This window comes from Saccopteryx bilineata, chromosome 7, assembly GCF_036850765.1.
Source record: "Saccopteryx bilineata isolate mSacBil1 chromosome 7, mSacBil1_pri_phased_curated, whole genome shotgun sequence".
Lineage (NCBI taxonomy): Eukaryota > Metazoa > Chordata > Mammalia > Chiroptera > Emballonuridae > Saccopteryx > Saccopteryx bilineata.
Window position 1 is genome coordinate 104,615,767 of NC_089496.1, and position 19,229 is coordinate 104,634,995.

Here is a 19,229-nt window from a genome sequence, read left to right on the forward strand (position 1 = left end):
CACGAGGCAGAGAAAATATCAAGTAAAGGATTTGAGACTGTTTCCGAGAACTGGCTCAGGAAATGGAACGCAGCTGGAGGGACAGCGAATGACTCTGCAGAGCGAGAACAAGCCTAAGCACCTGCACCTCGGGGCGGGGGAGGGAGTGCCAACGAGAAATGTCCACAAACGGCAGGAACTCGGGGGTCGGGTGCCCCAGATGGAAGGGAGGAGGAGGGCAGCAGAAAGAAGCCAATGGACCCCAAGGCCCCCCAACTCGGAGCACTCGGGCGGTCATCTCCCTCCTCCCTCCCTGCCTCAGACTGGAGTTTTCTTCTCTGAAGAAACTGACTGGGAAGCTGCAACTCAGCAGCGTGGAGCAGAGGGCAGGCATGGGTGCCAAACTGAACAGGAGGGGCAAGTGCAGTTCTGCACACAACGCCCCGGCCAATCTTCCCCGATCCAGCGGACTGGAGATGTGCTTAGTTTATTGACATAGTATCAGGCTTGTGGCCACCAGCAAGCAACCGGAGGGTCTAGAGAAAACAAACCAAAAAAAGCATACAAAATTCAATGCAAGGATTTAAAAATTAAGTTGAGACCTCCAAAGAATAGCAGAAACCAAAAGCCAAAGAGATTTTTAAAAATAATGGTCATAGCTCTCGGTTCCTGAGATTAGCATTAGAGGAGAGAGGAGAAAGGAGAGCAGAGAAAGGCCACGTGGAGGAGGCCACGAGAAGCAGCCAAGATGGCGGAGTGCTGATGGAGAAGCCAGTTTGTGCAGAGTTCGTGCAGAGAGAAGGAGATGGGGAACAAAGGTTGGCTGAGACGAGGTGTGAAGATGGTCTTTGGGTACAGAATCCCCATCTTCTCAGATAGCCGGCCATCTGAATAAAGTGCCCATAAAGATTTTTTTAAAAAATGGTCATAATAATAATAACAATAACATAAGAGCACTTTCCAGAACTATACATTTCCAGGTGGAAAGGCTCCCTAAGGCTCTGGCCAGGTGGCTCAGAGGATAGAGCATCGTCCCTACACGCTGAGGTCGCAGGTTCAATCCCTGGTCAGGGCATGTCTGAGAAGCAGACAATGAGTGCACAACTAAACAGAACGAGTTAATGCTTCTCCCTCTCTCTCTCTCTCTCTTCTTCTTCTTCTTTCTCTCTCTCTCTCAAATATATGGGGGAAAAAAAGGCTCCCTAACATGCCCACACAATGAATGAACCCAACCCCCTCCAAAGCCTCTAACTAGACAGTTTTAGAATACTGGTGATGAAAAGAAGATCCTATACTATTCGAGACAGAAAAAAGGCAAAGAAAACAAATCAGCTTCCTCATAAAAATACTCTTAACAGAGACGAAGGCAATGGAACAATGTCTTTAAATTTCTGAGTGAGTTTCAACCCAGGATTCATTCAACTCTGTGCTGTCAGATTATCAATGAAGTGGGAGAGTAGAGGAGAAATCACATTTTCATTCAACAAGATCTTTAAACGTCTACCTGCCACATCCCCTTTCTGAAGAGACTAATGCGGGCCGGGCACCACCACAGTGAGCGAATGGCTGCAAACAGAGGACCCGAGTCCAGGAAGCAGGAGGAGCAAAGGGGATGGCCAGTGGTGGCAAAGGCCGGCCTGGGGAGCCGTGGTCAGAGGGCCCCAGGAGGACTGTCCCCAGGTGAACCCGGACTGCAACCATGAGCTGAGAGGCTATGAAAAGAAAAGAAACAATGGTGCAAGAAGAAAAACGGAACTGTAGCATCTTCTTTGGCTCAGCAGCAAACAAAAAACAGTATTTTCATAATGAAAACGCAGTAGACAGGTATGTAAGTGAAACCTCGGTTAGAGTAAGAGGAAGTTTATAGCTAAGACCTAAAAATGATAAATTCAGCAGGGTATAAACGGAGACACTAGGCTGGCCCCAACACTATATACCGGTCGGGTTCGGCCTCGATCCGGCCTCGATCCCACGCTCAAGTCCACATCGAAAGGCCAAAGTCGGAAAGACACAGCCCAAACCAAAGGTAGCGTGAGCTCAGGGGGGTTCTGAGGGGTGAAGGGAGCAGCCCTTCTCACAGCACCCACTTGTGAATGAACGCATTTCATCTGAGGAGTACGTAGGTCACTTTTGGATCTTTAAATACTTTTCTGGTTTAACTAAAGAAGATAGTGTGTTTCTGCCTTTTAGAAAAGCCTTTACTATTTCTTTAAATAAGAATATCAAACCCTCTAAAATCCTGGATCAAGTTTTAGTGTTAAGTAAAATACAATACAAATAGTAGATACGACAGACTGCCCCCAAACTCTGTTGACTCTAAAAGGTATTGCTATATTTAAGGACCAGTGCAAGTTGCTCTCCGAGTGAGAATTATCAGAAACCGTGAGGCACCCCACCACTTCCCCAGCCCCACTCTGTTTGGTTTTTACAAGTCTGTACAGGCTGCCATGTCCCTTTTAATCCTTGTCACACAGTAACCTGGCCCAACGTGCACGTGCTGAGGGATGGATGGATGGATGGATGGATGGATGAATGAATGAATTCGGGGTGATCAAAGAATGCACACCTTGTTGGAGCTGGATTTTTTTTGGACGTTTTATAAAACATAAACGCTGCTTTGTTTTAGAAAATAGATATATTTCACATGCTAATTCACGGGGAAGAGGCACTGGACAGAAAAATGTTAAACCGTAAAGAAAGAGCAAAGGGAGGGACCTGCTCTGAATGCTAATTGCTGGATGAGAACAGCTGGAAGGGGCTACCAACCCAGGAACCCGAAGGAGGGCGGGGTGGGGGCACCACCCTCCCACGTTTCTGAAGCCCCAGCATCCACCATAAATGCAGGGTACCGAGACCCTCCGAAACCGAGGGGCTGCTTTCCTGCCAGCCAGGGGGCGAGTCACAGCCCAGGGAGCACAGTAGACACAGCACTGTTTGGAGGCTCTGAGTGTACGAGCCCAACAGCATGGATGCATGCTCATCTGTCAAGTCCAAGGGTGCAGCAAAGTGAGAGGAAGAGAGGCTTGGCCCCCACCCACAGCGAATCCTCAGGGGTCGGCTGGCCTAAGGGGAACAAGCTGGAAGTCCCAGCACTGATAAAGACACTTGGACACTGGGGAGAAGACCGACAGAGGCCTCAAACCTTATGGAACCTGCATGACACAGGGACAAGCAAACAATACAGAAGATAAACAAAGACATTCTACAAAAGACCAGAGACGTGGCAAGTGCTAAGGAGCGATCTGGCTGGATAAACCTAGTAAAAGAATGGAAATCAAACCAGCACAGGTCCCATCTAAAGTAACAGAAGCAAAGGTGATATTCACGTGGATCCCACAACCGCCTTCGTCCACTGCAGAGATAAACCCTCAAACAGCTCCAGATGCAATAAGACTGATTGAGAAATTCAGCAGGGCTGACCCCCACCCCCCATGTATGTCCTGCTCCTCCTCCGCTTTCCTAAATTAGTGACTTCAGACTTAACTGGTTTTACTTCCCTTGCCACCAGACCAACTAGAGAATTCACAGGCCCTGGAGTCAGAGATCTGGTCTGCATCCCAGCTCTGTCGGCACCAAGCTGGCCTTGGACAAGCTGCTGCTTCACCTGTCCCCCCACAGCTGCGGGGAGGTGGGAGGGGCCACGAGGCTCACCCAGACAGGTCTGGGCTCCGAGGGGTCCCCTGGATGCTTCCTCCCTTCTAGCACCGGCTGCATTCTCAGGCAGTTGACAGTGAGGCAGCATTCAGTGCCCTGCAGCAATCAGCAGGCACACTCCAGGCTAAGGACACAAACTTTCAAGGAGTCATAGTCTGGGTGTCACCGGTGGGTTGGCTGCAAAGGGCAGCTGCCACATTCTGGAAGCTCTGTCTGTAGGCTACTGATGGGCCAATGCAGCCTACCCCACATGGCTTTTTTTTTTCTTTTTTTTTTTTTAGCGAGAGAGGCAGAGAGATGGACAGACAGGGACAGACAGGAAGGGAGAGAGATGAGAAGCATCAATTCTTTGTTGCAGCTCCCTAATTATTCACTGATTGCTTTCTCATATGTGCCTTGACGGGGGGGGGGGGGCTACAGCAGAGCGAGTGACCCCTTGCTCAAGCTAGCAACCTTGGGCTCAAGCCAGCGACCTTTGGGCTCAAGCCAGTGACCCTGCGCACAAGCTGGTGAGTCTGCGGTCAAGCCAGATGATGCTGCACTCAAGCCGGTAACCTCGGGGTTTCAAACCTGGGTCCTCTGCATCCCAGTCTGATGTTCTATCTGCTGCGCCATCGCCAGGTTAGGCCCACATGGCTTTTTCAGTGTTCACCTGGGCACCCAGGGTCTCCAAGTGTGCCCCACCTGCCTGCCGGACTCCTGCATAGCAGAGCCAGGCCACAGAGCAGAGCAGAGCACAACCCTCCAGCCATCTGGCCTTCCTCCAGCTCTTCTGTCCAGGAACTCTCCCCCATGTGCTGTCCCCTCTTCCGGGAACATGACCCCAGCCCCAAACTTCACTTCAGGTGTCAGCTTAACAGTAACTTCCCTTGGGGGCTTTCCCAACAGCCCACCGCCTGTGCTCCACAGAGCCGGCACTTCCCGTTTCTAGACTCGCCACGCTGGCAGAGGCTTGCCAAGTGACTTCCCCTCCGATGCCTATTCCCCAAAGAAGCTCATCTGCCCCGTCCCCGTCCCCGTCCCCGTGTGTCTCCCGTGCTCTTCACAAGGGCTGGTCCCGAGCAGGCGCTCCACAGAGATCTGGGGAACTCGGCTGAACTGAAGGACACTCCTGCACGTTATGCAGGGAGTGCTGGTGCAACCCAGCTTGGCCGAGGTTTCTCCAGTGATGGGGCGGGCCGGCCTACCGGTAGGCCTCTCTCACCCCCAACATCCTAGCTCTCCGAAGCAGCTCCCCACCCCCACCCCCTGCTCTCTGAGGCCAGGGATTGGAAGCCAGCAAGAGTAAATGCCTACGGCCCCACCCTGGATGGCTTTCTAGGCTGACCCAGGAAATTCAAGCTACAGGGAACCTATCTCAGAATCCACTCCTGCCCTACGGAGAGAAAGGCCACATTGCTGCGTCTCAGGGAAAGTGTGTCTGAGTCCAAAAAAGCCTCTGAATAAACCAGTGATGAACATTTTCCAAGCTGCTGTCGGCAAACACGTAAGGACTGCTGGCCTCGTGGACGCCAGCTTTCGGAGACAGATGCTTCAACAGCCGACAGCCCACAGGCCACTTCTGCCCACGGCTGTGTTTTGTTTGGCAGGCAAGGTTTTACATTTTTTAAAAAAATAATTAGTTCTAACCCTCATAAAATTGGACGAGTTCACATAAGAATGCACATGTCCAGCTTCTCTGGAGAACTAGGCAGCACTGGGCTGAAGATGGGAGATGCCTTAGGAAGAAAGGCCCCTCCGGGTTCTGGGAACAAGGGTGGGCAAGCGAAGACCTCGGTGGGCAGGACTGGAAGCAGGGAAAGCCTAGACAGCCACAGACCCGAAGTGTTCCCTGCCAAAGTCAGCTCAACTCCCAGCTGCGGCACCTGGAGGCAGGGCAGCTGCCCCTGAGGACCCCAATCCGACCACTCCCTACAGCCTCACACCAAAAGCCGCACTCACGTATGTTACATTACCAGACCCCATTGGCATTTAGCTGGTCGCCTCTTAGAAGTCCGCAGGCACAGCCTCGTAACCACCCCTAACCCGCAGGCCTCCTTCCCCCTGACCTCCACCACCTCCCCTCTACCCAGCTCTCAATGGCGGAAATACTGGCTGACGCTGGAATCGGAGGCTACCCCCTGCAAAGAGCACACATATGTCCGGGAGAACAGTCAGAAACCTTGTATGTGGAACGCCTGCCAACTACGGGATGTTTCGTGAAGATACCGTGAATAATTGACGACCATCTGAGGCGCGCGGCTTTCGTCACCACAACTGCTGATCATTCTACCTGCACAAAAGGCCGACGCGTCAAACTCCGGGGGCGGTGTTCTCCTAACTTATTCACAAAGAAAAAGAAAATCGCCCACTATGATAAACTCTCAGTGACATAAACTGTTATTTTTACTTTAACATTTGTCTGTTTGCGTAGCTCCACTTAAACGAGGATTAACGCCTTCCTTTTAAAATTGCGGATATTTGAGCAACGCAAGATACCTAATCTGCTGCACCTTATGTCTTACCCCCAAAACCAGTGTAGAACAGATTTCTCTTGGCAATTTCAGTATACACTGGATAGGCAGCTGTAAATTTATAAGGAAAGATTAGAAAAAAATGATGATGGAGCACATGATTACAAAGAGGAATAAATACCTGCTTCTTATCTTGCGTTTTCTTAAAATCTTCACATGCTAGCCAAAATAAAACATTTTCTTCACTGAACTCCTTTTTTAAAAATTCCTATAGACAGAGAGAAGAAAAAATATAAAACAGTATTCTACTTAAAAAACGAACAAATAATGCATTTCCCTTCAAGGACTGATTTGGCAAAATCCGAAAGACAAGCATGAAAAAAACACCACCCTAAAACACAAAGGGTATGTTTAATGTTAAAGCTAGAATTTCATGTGCATTTGAGCTGAATGTCTTTGACATTGTAAGGACGAGGAAAGATGAAGCGAGCGTCTCCTCACAACACTAAGCGGACAATAAATCACCAAGAAGTAAATTAAAGTGGAAGATATATTAGTTCCTTCCAGACATTGTTTAAACCAAGAACATTCCTCCAAAATCAGGCCCATTTTTTAAAACAAAACAAAACGTATTAACCATGTCCAAAAACATCATGATGAAAACTATTTTAAGTTGGAGGTCTCTATTTTTCTCTTTTGGCAGATGTTGGGGGCGCGTGGCATGGGAAAGCGTCTTCCGTGAGATCTAGGCAGAGCTCACAGTGGCCTGGTGTGTCCAGAAATGTTAGCAGCCCTGCCTGCCACTCCCTCCCTGGGTGCCGAAGTACCAACAGCCGACGGCTTCTCCTGGCCTGATCCCAGACATACGGACAGATTTCAGTGGAACCCAGGCAGAGATAAGGCATTCTTCAAATTCACACGTGCTCCTTCTAACTGACACCTGGGGTTGCTGCTGGCCAAAAAAGTTATTTCTAGGCAGCACCGATGCTTCCCCATCCATCTTCCTCCTCGTGCGGGTTCAACTTCACTTTGCCAGCTGCTGTCTAGCCCAGTGTTTTTCAATCTTCATACATCAGGGTGGTTAACCCTTTCACAGACTGGCACAAAATTTCTGGTGGACCGGCGCCAGTCTGTGGACCAGCAGCTGAAAACCATGGGTCTAGCCCAGGGGTCCCCAAACTTTTTACACAGGGGGCCAGTTCACTGTCCCTCAGACCGTTGGAGGGCCAGACTATAAAAAAACTATGAACAAATCCCTATGCACACTGCACATACCTTATTTTAAAGTAAAAAAACAAAATGAGAACAAATACAATATTTAAAATAAAGAACAAGTAAATTTAAATCAACAAACTGACCAGTATTTCAATGGGAACTATGCTCCTCTCACCGACCACCAATGAAAGAGGTGCCCCTTCCGGTGAGGCGGGGGCTGGATAAATGGCCTCAGGGGGCCGCAGTTTGGAGACCCCTGGTCTAGCCTGTCTCACTCTGTTAATAATCCTAACACACAAAAGAACAAACCTTCACCGCAGAGAGACCCAGACCACTGCTCCCAGATGTCAGAGTCTGTCAATCCTGTCAATGAACACGGAATCTACTCTGCATCGCCCCCCCCCCTCCAGCTATATGAAACCCAGAAACGGTCTGTGCGTGACCCTTGCTGCTGGCTGCGGCTACCAGAAAAGCCTTTCCATCTGGGCATTGACAAGAAGAAGCTCTTATTTTCGCGTTGGGACAGACAGCATTAAAACTGGCTCGTGCTTCCCCCACACCTATCTAAACGTCTTCACGTGTCAAATCAATCCCGTCAACAATGAAAAAGGCAAACCCGAAATCTTTTCACGCCTTCTGGGTCTTCGAGCAGATTCTCCAGAGAGGCCGCCCATTTGGCTGTGCTCTTGGGGGTCTGGTGGCTGCTGCTGGAACTCCCATCATTGTCATGGATGTCTGCAAAGCAAAGTTTAGACTGTGTACGTGGTCCAAAATACTGTCATTTAAAAACATCCGCATAGAATGGTTATCATCATCGTCATCATCATTGTGACTAACATATATTAAGTTAGGTGCCAGACTCTATCCTAGGCGCTTAACCTAGTGAACTCATTCGAGTCCTGACAACAAACAACCTTATGAACTAGGTGCTACCATTCTCTCCATTTTACAGATGAGGAAAACTGAGGCTTAGAGCAATGAAAGGACCCGTCATTTCCCGCCAGTCCCCTTACACCCTTCCCCCGCCTTATCCACTAGCCAAGTGCAGGCAGCCCACAAGTCTCACTCAATCCCTCCTCCCAGGCACCTGGCTTAACAGAGACTCCTTCCCCATTGCACTTTCCACACCATCTTATAATTATGCTGAGTTGTAACTCTGCGCAACTGACGCCCACTTGTCTGAAGGCTCCCGTACATCCTTATCTGATATCTCCAGCAAGTAGCTCAATGCCTGGCACACAAATCAAAGTATATACCAGGGTCAGGACGGCGCAAGGGAGGCTCTGGCTGCAGGTGCAGAATCTGAGGGGGTTGTCAAAAACTCAGGCATCAAGATAAATATTTTCATGAAATATTTTGAAAAATAAAAATTAACGCAAAAGACCACAATTTTAAATAAAGACAGGATTGTTACTACTAACTGGGTCCAGGGAACCTCCAACCAGTAGAAGGAAGTTAACACCAACATGTCACATTCTACAGAATTTGGCCCCTTCCTGGAGTCCAGGGAGAACCATGGAATGTCACTTGGGATGGACCCATGTTCCAAACCCAGTTTGGCCCATTCAAACTGTGTGACCATAGGCTGTTGCATTAGAAATAAAGGTAATCAATCCCCTTACATTTCGGGTTATCCAACAAATAGTTCCTCTCTCCCTTTCCTTAAAATAATGAATTAGCGAGTGAACTATTTTTATAGCTAATACTTTTTTTCTCCGTTATAAAGATCAGTTTCAATCTAGGAGGAAATAAGCTTTTAATTAAGACATTGGCCAAATCGGGGGAACACTTTGTAAAGTATATGACTCTCTAACCACTGTGCTGTGCACCTGAAACTAATATGGAATAATATTGAATGTAAACTGTAATTGAAAATAATAATAATAACAAAATAAACCAGCCAAGCAAATCACTTTAAAAGGATACATGAAAAAGTCTTATAAATATTAACTGCTGCAAATAACTAGGGGCCAAACAATTTTAAGGGTTTGAGGGGAGAGAGTTGTATCAGAACACATTGGAATTAATAGTAATTCAGCTTCTGTGACCTCTTATGTTCTATTGGGGTTCAAACACACACTCACTTCTCAAGCAGCTGAGACTCCATCTCCCAGCATCTGGGAAAACTACCTGGATTTTAGACATTCTCTGGCTGACTTGGGCTAAATAAAGCAGAAGCCAGAACCCCGGCAGAAGGCTGTTTCAATACGCATGGGCGATGGAGCATGCAAGGGCATGACTTGGGACAAATCCATCCCTTTAATCAAGAAGCAAACTCACTCGAACACATCACAAACACAAACGGATCTGACACTTCCCCAAAGTGAATCTTCAGTTCACGGACTCTCGTTTCTGCTCTCTTTGCAAATGCTAGCTAGAATGGCAAGCCTCTGGACGCGGAATTTCTTTCCAACGAAGTGTAAATCAAACGAAAAGATCATTCTTATAAGAAAGTTCTGCAGCAGGATTCTATCTGCCAAGCATCCCACTGGTCAACTCTCCTGTTTTTTACCTGGAGGATACAAGTTTGACAGTTGACTTCATTTCCCCAGCAGATCCTCCCTTAAGTAAATAAATGTAGAGACTCAAGGTCGCAGTTCCAGGAACAGTCTCAGGCAGCTGCACATCTCTCTGGCTGTTGTAGAACCACTGCTTGGGCCCTATGTTGGATTGGCCTTGATGGATTCCCAAACTCTTGACATTCTTTTCAATAATAAACCAAACCACATTTGGATTTTCACTGACGTGCTATCATGCAAATAAATACACTCAGTGGATTCCCATTTACCCGAAAGAGTTGTCTGGTTCACCAGACCTTCTGGTTAACGGAGGTGAGATAGCTGTCCCCACCGCTCTTGACAGCTGCCACCTGCCCCACCCTTTATTTCATATTCTAATTATTTTGTAGGTTGGATGTCCCTGCCACCTTCCATTCAAACAGAAAGTTCCACAATTCAAAATCTGCTAATATCATCTAGTCACCTTATTTTATATAGCTTGGGAAATAAAGGTCCAGAGGTTAAATGACCTATCCAATGTCACCCAGCTAAGGAAAGGCTGGATGGAAAGTGGATGTCTTTCCATTTTTTCTTCCTTCCTTCCTTGCTTCTTTTCTCTCTCTCTCTCTCTCTCTCTCTCTCTCTCTCTCTCTCTGTCTTAAGTGAGGGAAGGAGAGATAGTGAGACAGACTTCTGCCTGCACCCTGACCAGGATCCACCCAGAAACCCCCATCTGGGACTGATCCTCAGCGCCTGTGGCCAATGCTCTATCCACTGAGCCACTGATGTCTTTCGATTTTGATTAAGGCTTTTAGCTATGCCCTGTTTTCATAATCTTTTTTGATTGGTATTAATATAGATAGATGGATAGCTCTGGATGGCTCAACATTTGCAAACTCCATTTGCTAAACAGTGCCTTTCTTTTCCAAGTCATTATCCCTGACCTTCAGTGAGACTGAACAGAGGTGCACTCCGTTTGGCACTATCCTTAAGACTGCCCCTCAACTCGGGGCATTTCCGTTACTCGGGGTCTGTTCCCTGCTCAGCGGACGTCTGCTGTTTTCTGATGGATGTATGTAAGAGCCTCCTAAGCCAGCTCAGTTCACTTTAAATGTTACAATCAGTCCAATAATGATGCATGGGAGAAAGAAAGAACCTTTCTCCACAGCTAGCGGTTTACTATCTGGGCTTAAGAACAAAGCAAAACCCAGCTTCCCAACTCCTGGCATTCGGAGCCACAAAGGTCCCGTGCTCTTCTTTCCTTTCTCCTTGATAGAAGTTTCCAGATGCCCAGGTGGAAAAAAAGTTATACCTGTTTTTCAAGCAGCTTTAAGAACCCCGCGCTGGTAACTAGTTGTTGGGGGTAATGCTTATTTCCAGTTGGTCTGGCTCTGTTTACCTTTTGTTGTTTAGTTCAATTGTAAAACATTTCTGTCATGAAAAAAAAATGGTTTTATACCTCTTGGGTTCTTGCAAGCATTTCAGACCTTCAGAGTTTTGCAGACACAATACTTATTTTTCAATAAGTTTATCTGCAGATTAATCTGTCACTAACTAATAATAAACACGTTGTTTACAATGTTCTGGGTATTGTTCTGAGTTTTTTTACATAGGTTATATCATTCAGTTTTCATAATGACCCCCTCTTCACAGGTGAGAAAACTGAGGCACAGTAACTTGCAAGGTCGCCCAGCTGGGAAAAGGGGAGTCGTGGTCAAGCCCAGACAGTCTTCAGAGCGCATGCCCTTTGCCATGAGGCTCTACTGTCATTTTTATTTTTTATATCTGCTGATCTTCACATTCACAGAGGCCAGAACAGGACGGCCCTGAAGAGATAACAATTACACCCTGGGGGAAGACTGAGAAAACCGGGTAAGAGTCCAAGTCCGTGCAGACAGAAACTCCTCTCAGGCCGCGCCAGACTCACCCCGCATGCAAACACGTCCATACGCTTCCCACTTACATTGATGCTGCTCTGCAAGGCTCCTGGCCCCAGGAAAAGCCATTATTTCAAAGACGGCGGGCGCAGAGTCCCGGTGCAGATGGCTGGGGCTGGGGTGCTCGCAGCCTATTGCATCATGCATTATTTATAGATGTTATGATGTCATATTTACCAGAGACCTTCTCCACGCGTTAATTCCTTGGAAATCCATACTCAAAAGGCATCTGTAACGCTCACCAGAACTGAAGGCTTACAGTATGGATTTCTGCTAGGCATCTGCAGGAAGGTCTGGACAGGGGTCCTGCACCGATATCCCCAAATCATATAACATTTTAGTAAAAAATCAGCGTCCTCAACAGCAGGGTCAACTTACATCCTCAAAGGATCTGTCTCAAGTACCCCTAAAACTCACAGCATATTAAAGAAAATAAACTCAACATTCAAGCCCAGGGAAAGGCAAAAATGTTAACCCTAAGTTCTAAAGTGGTTTGCTACGACACACTCACACGCATGCAACACGCACATGCCCACATACCACACTTCTTGAAAATACTCAAGGAAGGTAGATACTCCACAAAACTTATTTAAAAACCCAGATCACTTATATATACCACATCAAACATATTACATTTTTTAAAAAAAGTCATCCCAACATAGATGCAGCAAATCTGGTGATCTGTGTAAGGTTCCAGAGAAACTGGGTCATGGAAACACTCTATCTTTTATCTAAATATCACTTAAGTGTTTATCGGCCCCAGCATCTAGCTTCTGAAAATAACTACCCATCAGACATGCAATTCCCTGAGTGGGGAGGTTTGTGTGAACTGCAATTAGCAGAAAATAATAAAAATTAAGAAGTGCTAAGGTAATCATAATAATAGCAAGCATCAAACAGCAGGGCAGCAGGTTTGCAGGGGGGTTGGCTCAGCTCAGACACGGCGTCGTGGCAGTTTCCACGAGGTCTGGGGCCTCAAAGAAAGCCGAGTGTGCAGGCTGCGCCTCCGAAGTGCCCCGTGCACCTGTGTCTGTACACCGCACCCCCTCAGGCCCTGCTCCGCCCTGCCAGCGCCCTGGGGATACACAAGCCCAGGCCATCTGCCACAGCAGTGGGGCCGCTCCTTACGCTCCATGCTCTGGGGTCCACGGAGGGCGCTCCACGCAGCCCCAAATCCACTGCCTTCTCGGAGACTCCGTGTGTGAGAACGGCCCGGGGCTGCAGGCCTCCCGAGCACCCTTGGGTCCGAAGGCAAAACAAGCCTCAACATCCTCTTTTGAGTGGACTAAACAACAGATGGCCGCTGGTTTCTAGTTTCTACCAGAGGGAAGGAAATAAGAATGCCGGACTGATATTTGTAGCCTCCCTAGAATCCTCACTTTCTAGGCAAAGGCCCAGAAAAAATAAAACTACCCAAAAGCTGTACTCTGGGGGTGAAAGTGAAGACCCTGTCATTATGTTTATGGTTTTTCACTTTCCAGAAGCCCCCATGCTTCCTCTGGGGACTCACATTCATGCAAAAATGTGCCCTCACTCTCCTTCTCTGTCACTCGCCCCTGCCCCTACCTCAAGGCATGTAAGTGACTTTTCCCCTCCTGTATCAGACAGGTAGACTGTGCATTTGTTGAGAGTCAGAGCTGTCTTTTTCTGACAGGCTGGGGGGCAAGGCAGAGAGAAGAATGACGCCTATAGAAATAGCTGCTGTTTACTGAGCACTTACTAGATCCCATCTCAACTTCCCAACAACCCTTGGAGGTTCAGGTGAACTGTTTGGCCCATTCTACAGATGAGGAAACTGAGGCACAATGAAATGAAATAGCTTGCTCCAAAGGAGCAAGCAAAGAAGCAAAAATAAGGAAGAAAAGAAAGATGCAAAAAATGAAAGGCGGGGCCCCTTTTCTCACAAAACTTAAAATTAATTGAGAAGATGAGACTGGGAGTTCCCAGATGGCCATCTGCCCACAATGCCACGGACAGGTATGAAGTTTTCCTCACTGGTCCATGAAGAAATGAGAATAGGAAAAGGGAATATCACCCAAGTGAGCTGTGTGGATGGATGAAAGACAGTCTGGGGTTTTGGTGGTGGTGTCTTTTTAATAGATAATTATATTTACTTACATGGTGCAAAATTCAAGGGCTACAAAAGGGGGGATATCAGAACAGGTCTTCCTCTCCCCTCTCCCCACGGCCTCTCCCTATTAGAAGATTCTTGTGTACCAGAACAGTCCTTTACATGAAATTATATCTTTCCTACTACCTGCGGTATTAAACATCCTTGCGTTTGTGGAACAATACAGATGGGTGGTGAGGGGGTTGTTCGTTAACGTCCTGTCTGGAGAAAGGAAGAAAGTAAAAAAAGAAAGACGGAAGGAAGTAAGGCAGAGAGGCAGGGCAGGAAAGAGAAAAGTCATGTCCCTATTCATTCTCTAAATATATTTTGCCCTGCCGGTTGGCTCAGTGGATAGAGCATCAGCCCGGCATATGGACGTCCCAGGTTCTATTCCTGGACAGGGCACACAAGAGAAGCGACCATCTGCTTCTCTCCCCCTCCCTCTTCCCCTTCTGCAGCCAGTAGCTCTACTGGTTCAAGCATCAGCCCCAGACAGGGGTTGCCGGGACCTGGTTGGGGCGCATGCGGGAGTCTATCACACTATCACAGAGGGAGAGGGAGAGGGGGAGGGGGAGGAGAGAGAGAGGGAGAGGGAGTTCTTTTTTTTTTTTGAGAGGGAGATATTTTTGAGATATATTTATCAGATGACTGGATGGCTACTGTGTGAGGTTATGCAGGTAGCTGTGGACTTGGGTCAGAGATCTGAGGTCTCTGTCCCTTCTGAAATGGGTGGCTCTGGCCAAGTCCCTGGCCTGGGCGGCTTCTGCAGCTATCAGGGAAAGCTGAAATGGACAGGCTGCATGGCTGGGGCAGAGAGAAGTGCAAGAGCATGTTTGCTGGAGCAGGGAGGCCGGCTTTGGACAGGAGCCCCCTCAGGAGCAATGGCACAGAGGTGGGAATGTCCACCCACCCAGGGGCAGAGTTGGGGTGGGGTGGGGAATGGGACTGGGCAGGGCAGATTAGGGGTCCCTGAGCACCCTGCAGATGAGACAGAAAAGCTGACCCACAGGCAGGGCCGCGAGAGATGGGAACTTGCTTGGAAAGGAAATGTGTCCCCGGAAGTCTGCAGGGACTGTGTCACTCAAGTGGATGCGCCTGACACCCCTTATCAAGGAGCTGCTGCTGTCGCCTGCCTGGGCCCCCTCGGCCCCCACAACCACCCCCAGGGCAGCTGTCGGGCTGGGGGAAGCTATCTGGGGGAAGCAGAAGAAACTGGTGAGAGTAAATTTAGTATAATTTAAACAGCAAGTTCCATGAGCCCAGTGTCAGGGGGCTGGGGGGGTTACTCAGCCCCAGGAGGGAAGTGACTCAGTCCGCCAGGAAATGGGCACCTGTCTAGGTTTCCAAAGTTCCTAACAGTGAGGAAAGGAGACATCAGTTCAACTACAGTCAGTGAAAGTAATAAAGCAGCAAGAGCTCCCCCCCAACATCCACAGGCCGCCATGGTGCTCAGAGCTGGCACCACAGGGTCAGCTGACCATCCTGGAATGAAATGACACCCCTGGGCCCAGCCGGCCGCTCCATGTCCCTGCTTCACTCTCCCTGAACCCAAAGGCTGGGGCCAGGGACATTCTGCAGGGAAAGTTTCCCCAGGGGCCGAGACTGCTCTGTTGCTGGATTGTTAAAACAAAGGCATTAAATTGCTATGTCAACTGTCATCTTTAAATAAAAACTTAAGCCCAGCAATAAATCTGAAACTGGTTCCAAAAGTTTAATGGGATAATGCATAACAGGCCCGGGGGTGGGGGTGGGGCTGAGGCCTGGCTGGCAGGTGGAGATTCCCCTGACAGGTCTCTGTCTAGTCACGGGCTGTGGCTTTGGCTTTGGCTTTACTTTTCAACTCAGCAGCCTGGCAGTTACTGTCAACAGTGCAGGTGGTTGTGGGGGGCAGGATGGGTGGGCAGAATCCTTCAGGGGTGAGAATCACCTGGGGCACTGTGGAAATGCAGTCACTCTCCCTCAAGCCTCGGTCCCCAGGACTGGTCTGGGGGTCCGGATGCGCCAGAAAGCTGCATTTCATCAAGCTCCTCCTTCCTCCCCCCATGTAGTTGGTGAGCACATTTTGAGAAAACTCAGGAAAGAGAATAAGGGAATTGCATTTGGAACCCTGGAATTAGGGGCCGGGAATGCCAAACCCTCAGCTTAAAGACACTGTCTCCAATAAGAGTCTGCTGAATAGCAAGACATATTAGTAAAAGGCACTGGGAGACAGGTCTGCAGCCAGGTCCAAATTAGGGGTCCTGTAGGGGCAGAGCCTGCTTTTGTGGGGCCACTTTAAGAAAATTCATTCAATGGCCCTGGCCGGTTGGCTCAGTGGTAGAGCATCAGCCTGGCATGCGGGAGTCCCGGGTTCAATTCCCGGCCAGGGCACACAGGAGAGGCGCCCATCTGTTTCTCCACCCCTCCCCCTCTCCTTCCTCTCTGTCTCTCTCTTCCCCTCCCACAGCCAAGGCTCCATTGGAGCAAAGTTGGATGGCTCCAGGCACTGAGGATGGCTCTGTGGCCTCTGCCTCAGGCACTAGAATGGCTCTGATTGCGGCAGAGCGATGCCCCAGATGGGCAGAGCATCGCCCCCTGGTGGGCATGCCGGGTGGACCCCAGTCGGGCACATGCGGGAGTCTGTCTGACTGCTTCCCCATTTCCAACTTCAGAAAACTACAAAAAAATAAAATAAAATAAAAAAGAAAATTCATTCAAATAAAAACAAAACAAAAAAATCAGTGCAGGGTTCCGTGGCTCACTTGGCTGGCTGCACAGTACCTCTGCCTCAGGGCTCACAGTCCCCCTGTCTCACTGGCTGGGTCTCCTTCCCCTGCTGGGTGATGACCAAACCCGCAGGACCTAATATCCTTTCCCATCAGCGGGGCAGACTTTAAACCTAAAAAGCAAAAGGAAATCAGGCCTGTGGACACCAGGCATCCAACACCAAATCATGATTTTTAGCTACTGGTCTTTATTCAGTGACCTAAGCACCTTTAATCAGGCTTAAAACACGTTATCCCGAAAGAGGTATACTCACTAGAGGCCCAAGAACTGCCCCAGATATTTCTGGGGTGCAACCTGCCCACATGGAACAGTACCCTAAAATAAAGTCCGTGACATAATTCAATTGTTCTGTTTGGAAGACTTCACACCCAAAATTATCCAAAGCAAACGATAACCTGCTCAGGGATGTTCACAGCAGCTCTATTATAACAGGAACAGGAGGGTAAAGATAACTGCGAGCCATAAGTGAGTACTTACTATGTGTCAGGCATTGTACTATGGGCTTCATATGTTTTAGTCTATTTAATCCCACAACTCTATGAAACCCACTTTTAGGGATCGGATAAATTGATGTAGAGGTGTACTGGCAAACCAGCTTTCCTAGGGGGGCAAAAACTTTTAGCATTTGCCAGTTTTCATGGTATATATGTCCGACGATAGCCAACTTCCGGCTAGGTATGGTTTAGCAAGCAGCTCCCAAATTTCCCAATAATTTAGGAGTTGGCTCACAGGTCGAATAACTTGTTCAGAGTCGGTGAATGGTAGTCGGGGTGGGAACCAGGAGTTTAACTCTTAAGTGCAGGCTCTGACTACTGCTCCACAGGTCTGTGTATATCCAACAGTAGGGAATGGCCAAAGTGAACACCCACAACGGACTGCTTTGACCCACAGGCCACACGGCATGTTTCCCTGACCACTAAACATGCATATAAGCTCCTTACAATAACCCTCTGTGGTTCTACATTATTAGGGTTGTCTTAAATATTAAATGCAATGATTTGTATGACTTGACAGATGGGAAACCAGCTTCAATGAAGTGCTCAAAGAGAAGGAGGGAGCTATGATTATTCCTTTGTGTACATCCTTATCTGCAGAGACATATAGAGGTTCCCTATCTCCTAAGCGTGTAGATGAGATTCCGGACCGGGCCATTCTGGACCCAGGCCCAACCTCTCAACTGCAATGTCCCTCATAAAATGAGAGTAGGTGGAAAGAGGGTAGGGACCAACACGTACACACTCTTCCTCTGCAGATGTCACTCTGGAGGTGGGAGTCAGCAGAAAAGCCTCAGAACTCAGTCAGGCAAACCTGGATTCTTCATCACCTACCGTGTGACCTGGGCCAAGTTACCTAACAGCTCCTGGAGTCCCTCCTCTGTGAAGCGATCATGACAATTCCTATCTCATATAGGGTTGGCCTAAGGGTGAGCCGGGGAAACAGACACCTAAACCCAGGTTTAGTAAGCGCTCAAAGGGGCGTAGCTATTATCACGAAGGTTGGAATCAGGGCATGGTTTCATCGTCATCGTGGTTTTTTTGTCCTATCCAGTTGCCCCAAATTGTAGCTCAGGCTGGTCCAAAGGGACGGCCAAACCGAATCCTTTGTAATGTAAGCGCCTCCCTGGCGCAAACTACAGAAGTGCCCTTCTCCACCCTGGTGTTCACGCTCCCTCTTGGCCCCACATTTCGGCTCTGCGGTGCAGGGCAGCCCAGGCCCGGATGCCCAGTCGGATGCCCAGGATCAAGTCGTGCCTCCTCTGGGCGCCGTGTGGGCATCCTTCGCACCAACGTCGGCAGCGCGGACAGAGAACTCCAGAACCCGGGGAACCCGTGCGACGTTCTGCTTTCGGAACCTAGAGCCCATACTAAATGCAAAGTTTGGGGGTATCCTGCATTTCCTTTTCTCCCAAACAATTACTAAAAAGAAAACTGCTGTTGTTCCTCCTTTCAACCAAACTTCCTCCCCCGGAAGCCCCTCGGGCTCTGCGCTCCCGCCGCGACTGGAACCGCAGGAACGCTGGACCGCGCAGGGAGAAGTGGCGCGGACCGCTGCGGCTCTCGTCGGGGCGGCACAGCCCAGACCCGCCCGAGAACAGGCGGGAGGGAAGGATGCCCGGCGGATCCTCGCGGCGCCTCGGGGCTCCCCGACCTCCAGCCCGCGGGCCCCGGGAGCAGCTTACCTGACGGCGGTCGCTTCCTGCTTAACCGGCTCACCGCGCGGTTAAACATCTCCGCCGGCGCCCGGGTGAGGAAGGAGGAGCAGCGCGGCCGCGCGGCGGCTGAGCGGGAGGAAGGCGAGGAGGAGGAGGCTGGAGGGAGGAGGAGCCGGCTCAGCGCCGCCCTGGCGCGGCCAGCCCCCACCCAGCCACCCTCCCCACTGGACGCCGCGTGGCGCGCTCCCTGAGCCCTGCCCTCCCACCCCGGCGGGGTCCTCGCGGGCCTGCTTCGGGGTGCCAGGGCTGACCAAGGCGGACCCGCGCCGCCCGGGGTGTAGGGACTCTGTCCAAGAGGGTCTCGCGTCCCCGGTCCCTTAGCCTCTCCGGGGCTATCGGAAGAGACCGCCCCGGGTCCCGCCCGTCCAGCTCCCGACTCCAGCGCCCACCCCTCTCCCTGCAGCC

The 19,229-nt window shown here is 49.5% G+C and overlaps 1 protein-coding gene across 2 annotated transcripts in view; it reads right to left on the bottom strand.

Annotated features, from left to right (window-relative positions):
* Positions 1 to 18,910, bottom strand: part of RGS10 (regulator of G protein signaling 10) — a 35,425-nt gene extending 16,515 nt beyond the window's left edge. Inside the window, exons 1-3 of one of the 2 annotated variants that reach the window (XM_066239087.1) lie at positions 18,792 to 18,910; positions 7,918 to 8,036; positions 6,268 to 6,354 (exon numbers count right to left, since the gene is read on the bottom strand). In XM_066239087.1, the coding sequence (XP_066095184.1) occupies positions 6,268 to 6,354; positions 7,918 to 8,036; positions 18,792 to 18,840 (255 nt within the window). In that variant the 5' untranslated portion in view covers positions 18,841 to 18,910. Of the gene's footprint in view, positions 1 to 6,267; positions 6,355 to 7,917; positions 8,037 to 12,864; positions 12,988 to 18,791 lie in introns of those variants that run through there. The other variant, XM_066239089.1, reaches the window with a different exon arrangement.
* Positions 18,911 to 19,229: the final 319 nt, after the last annotated feature.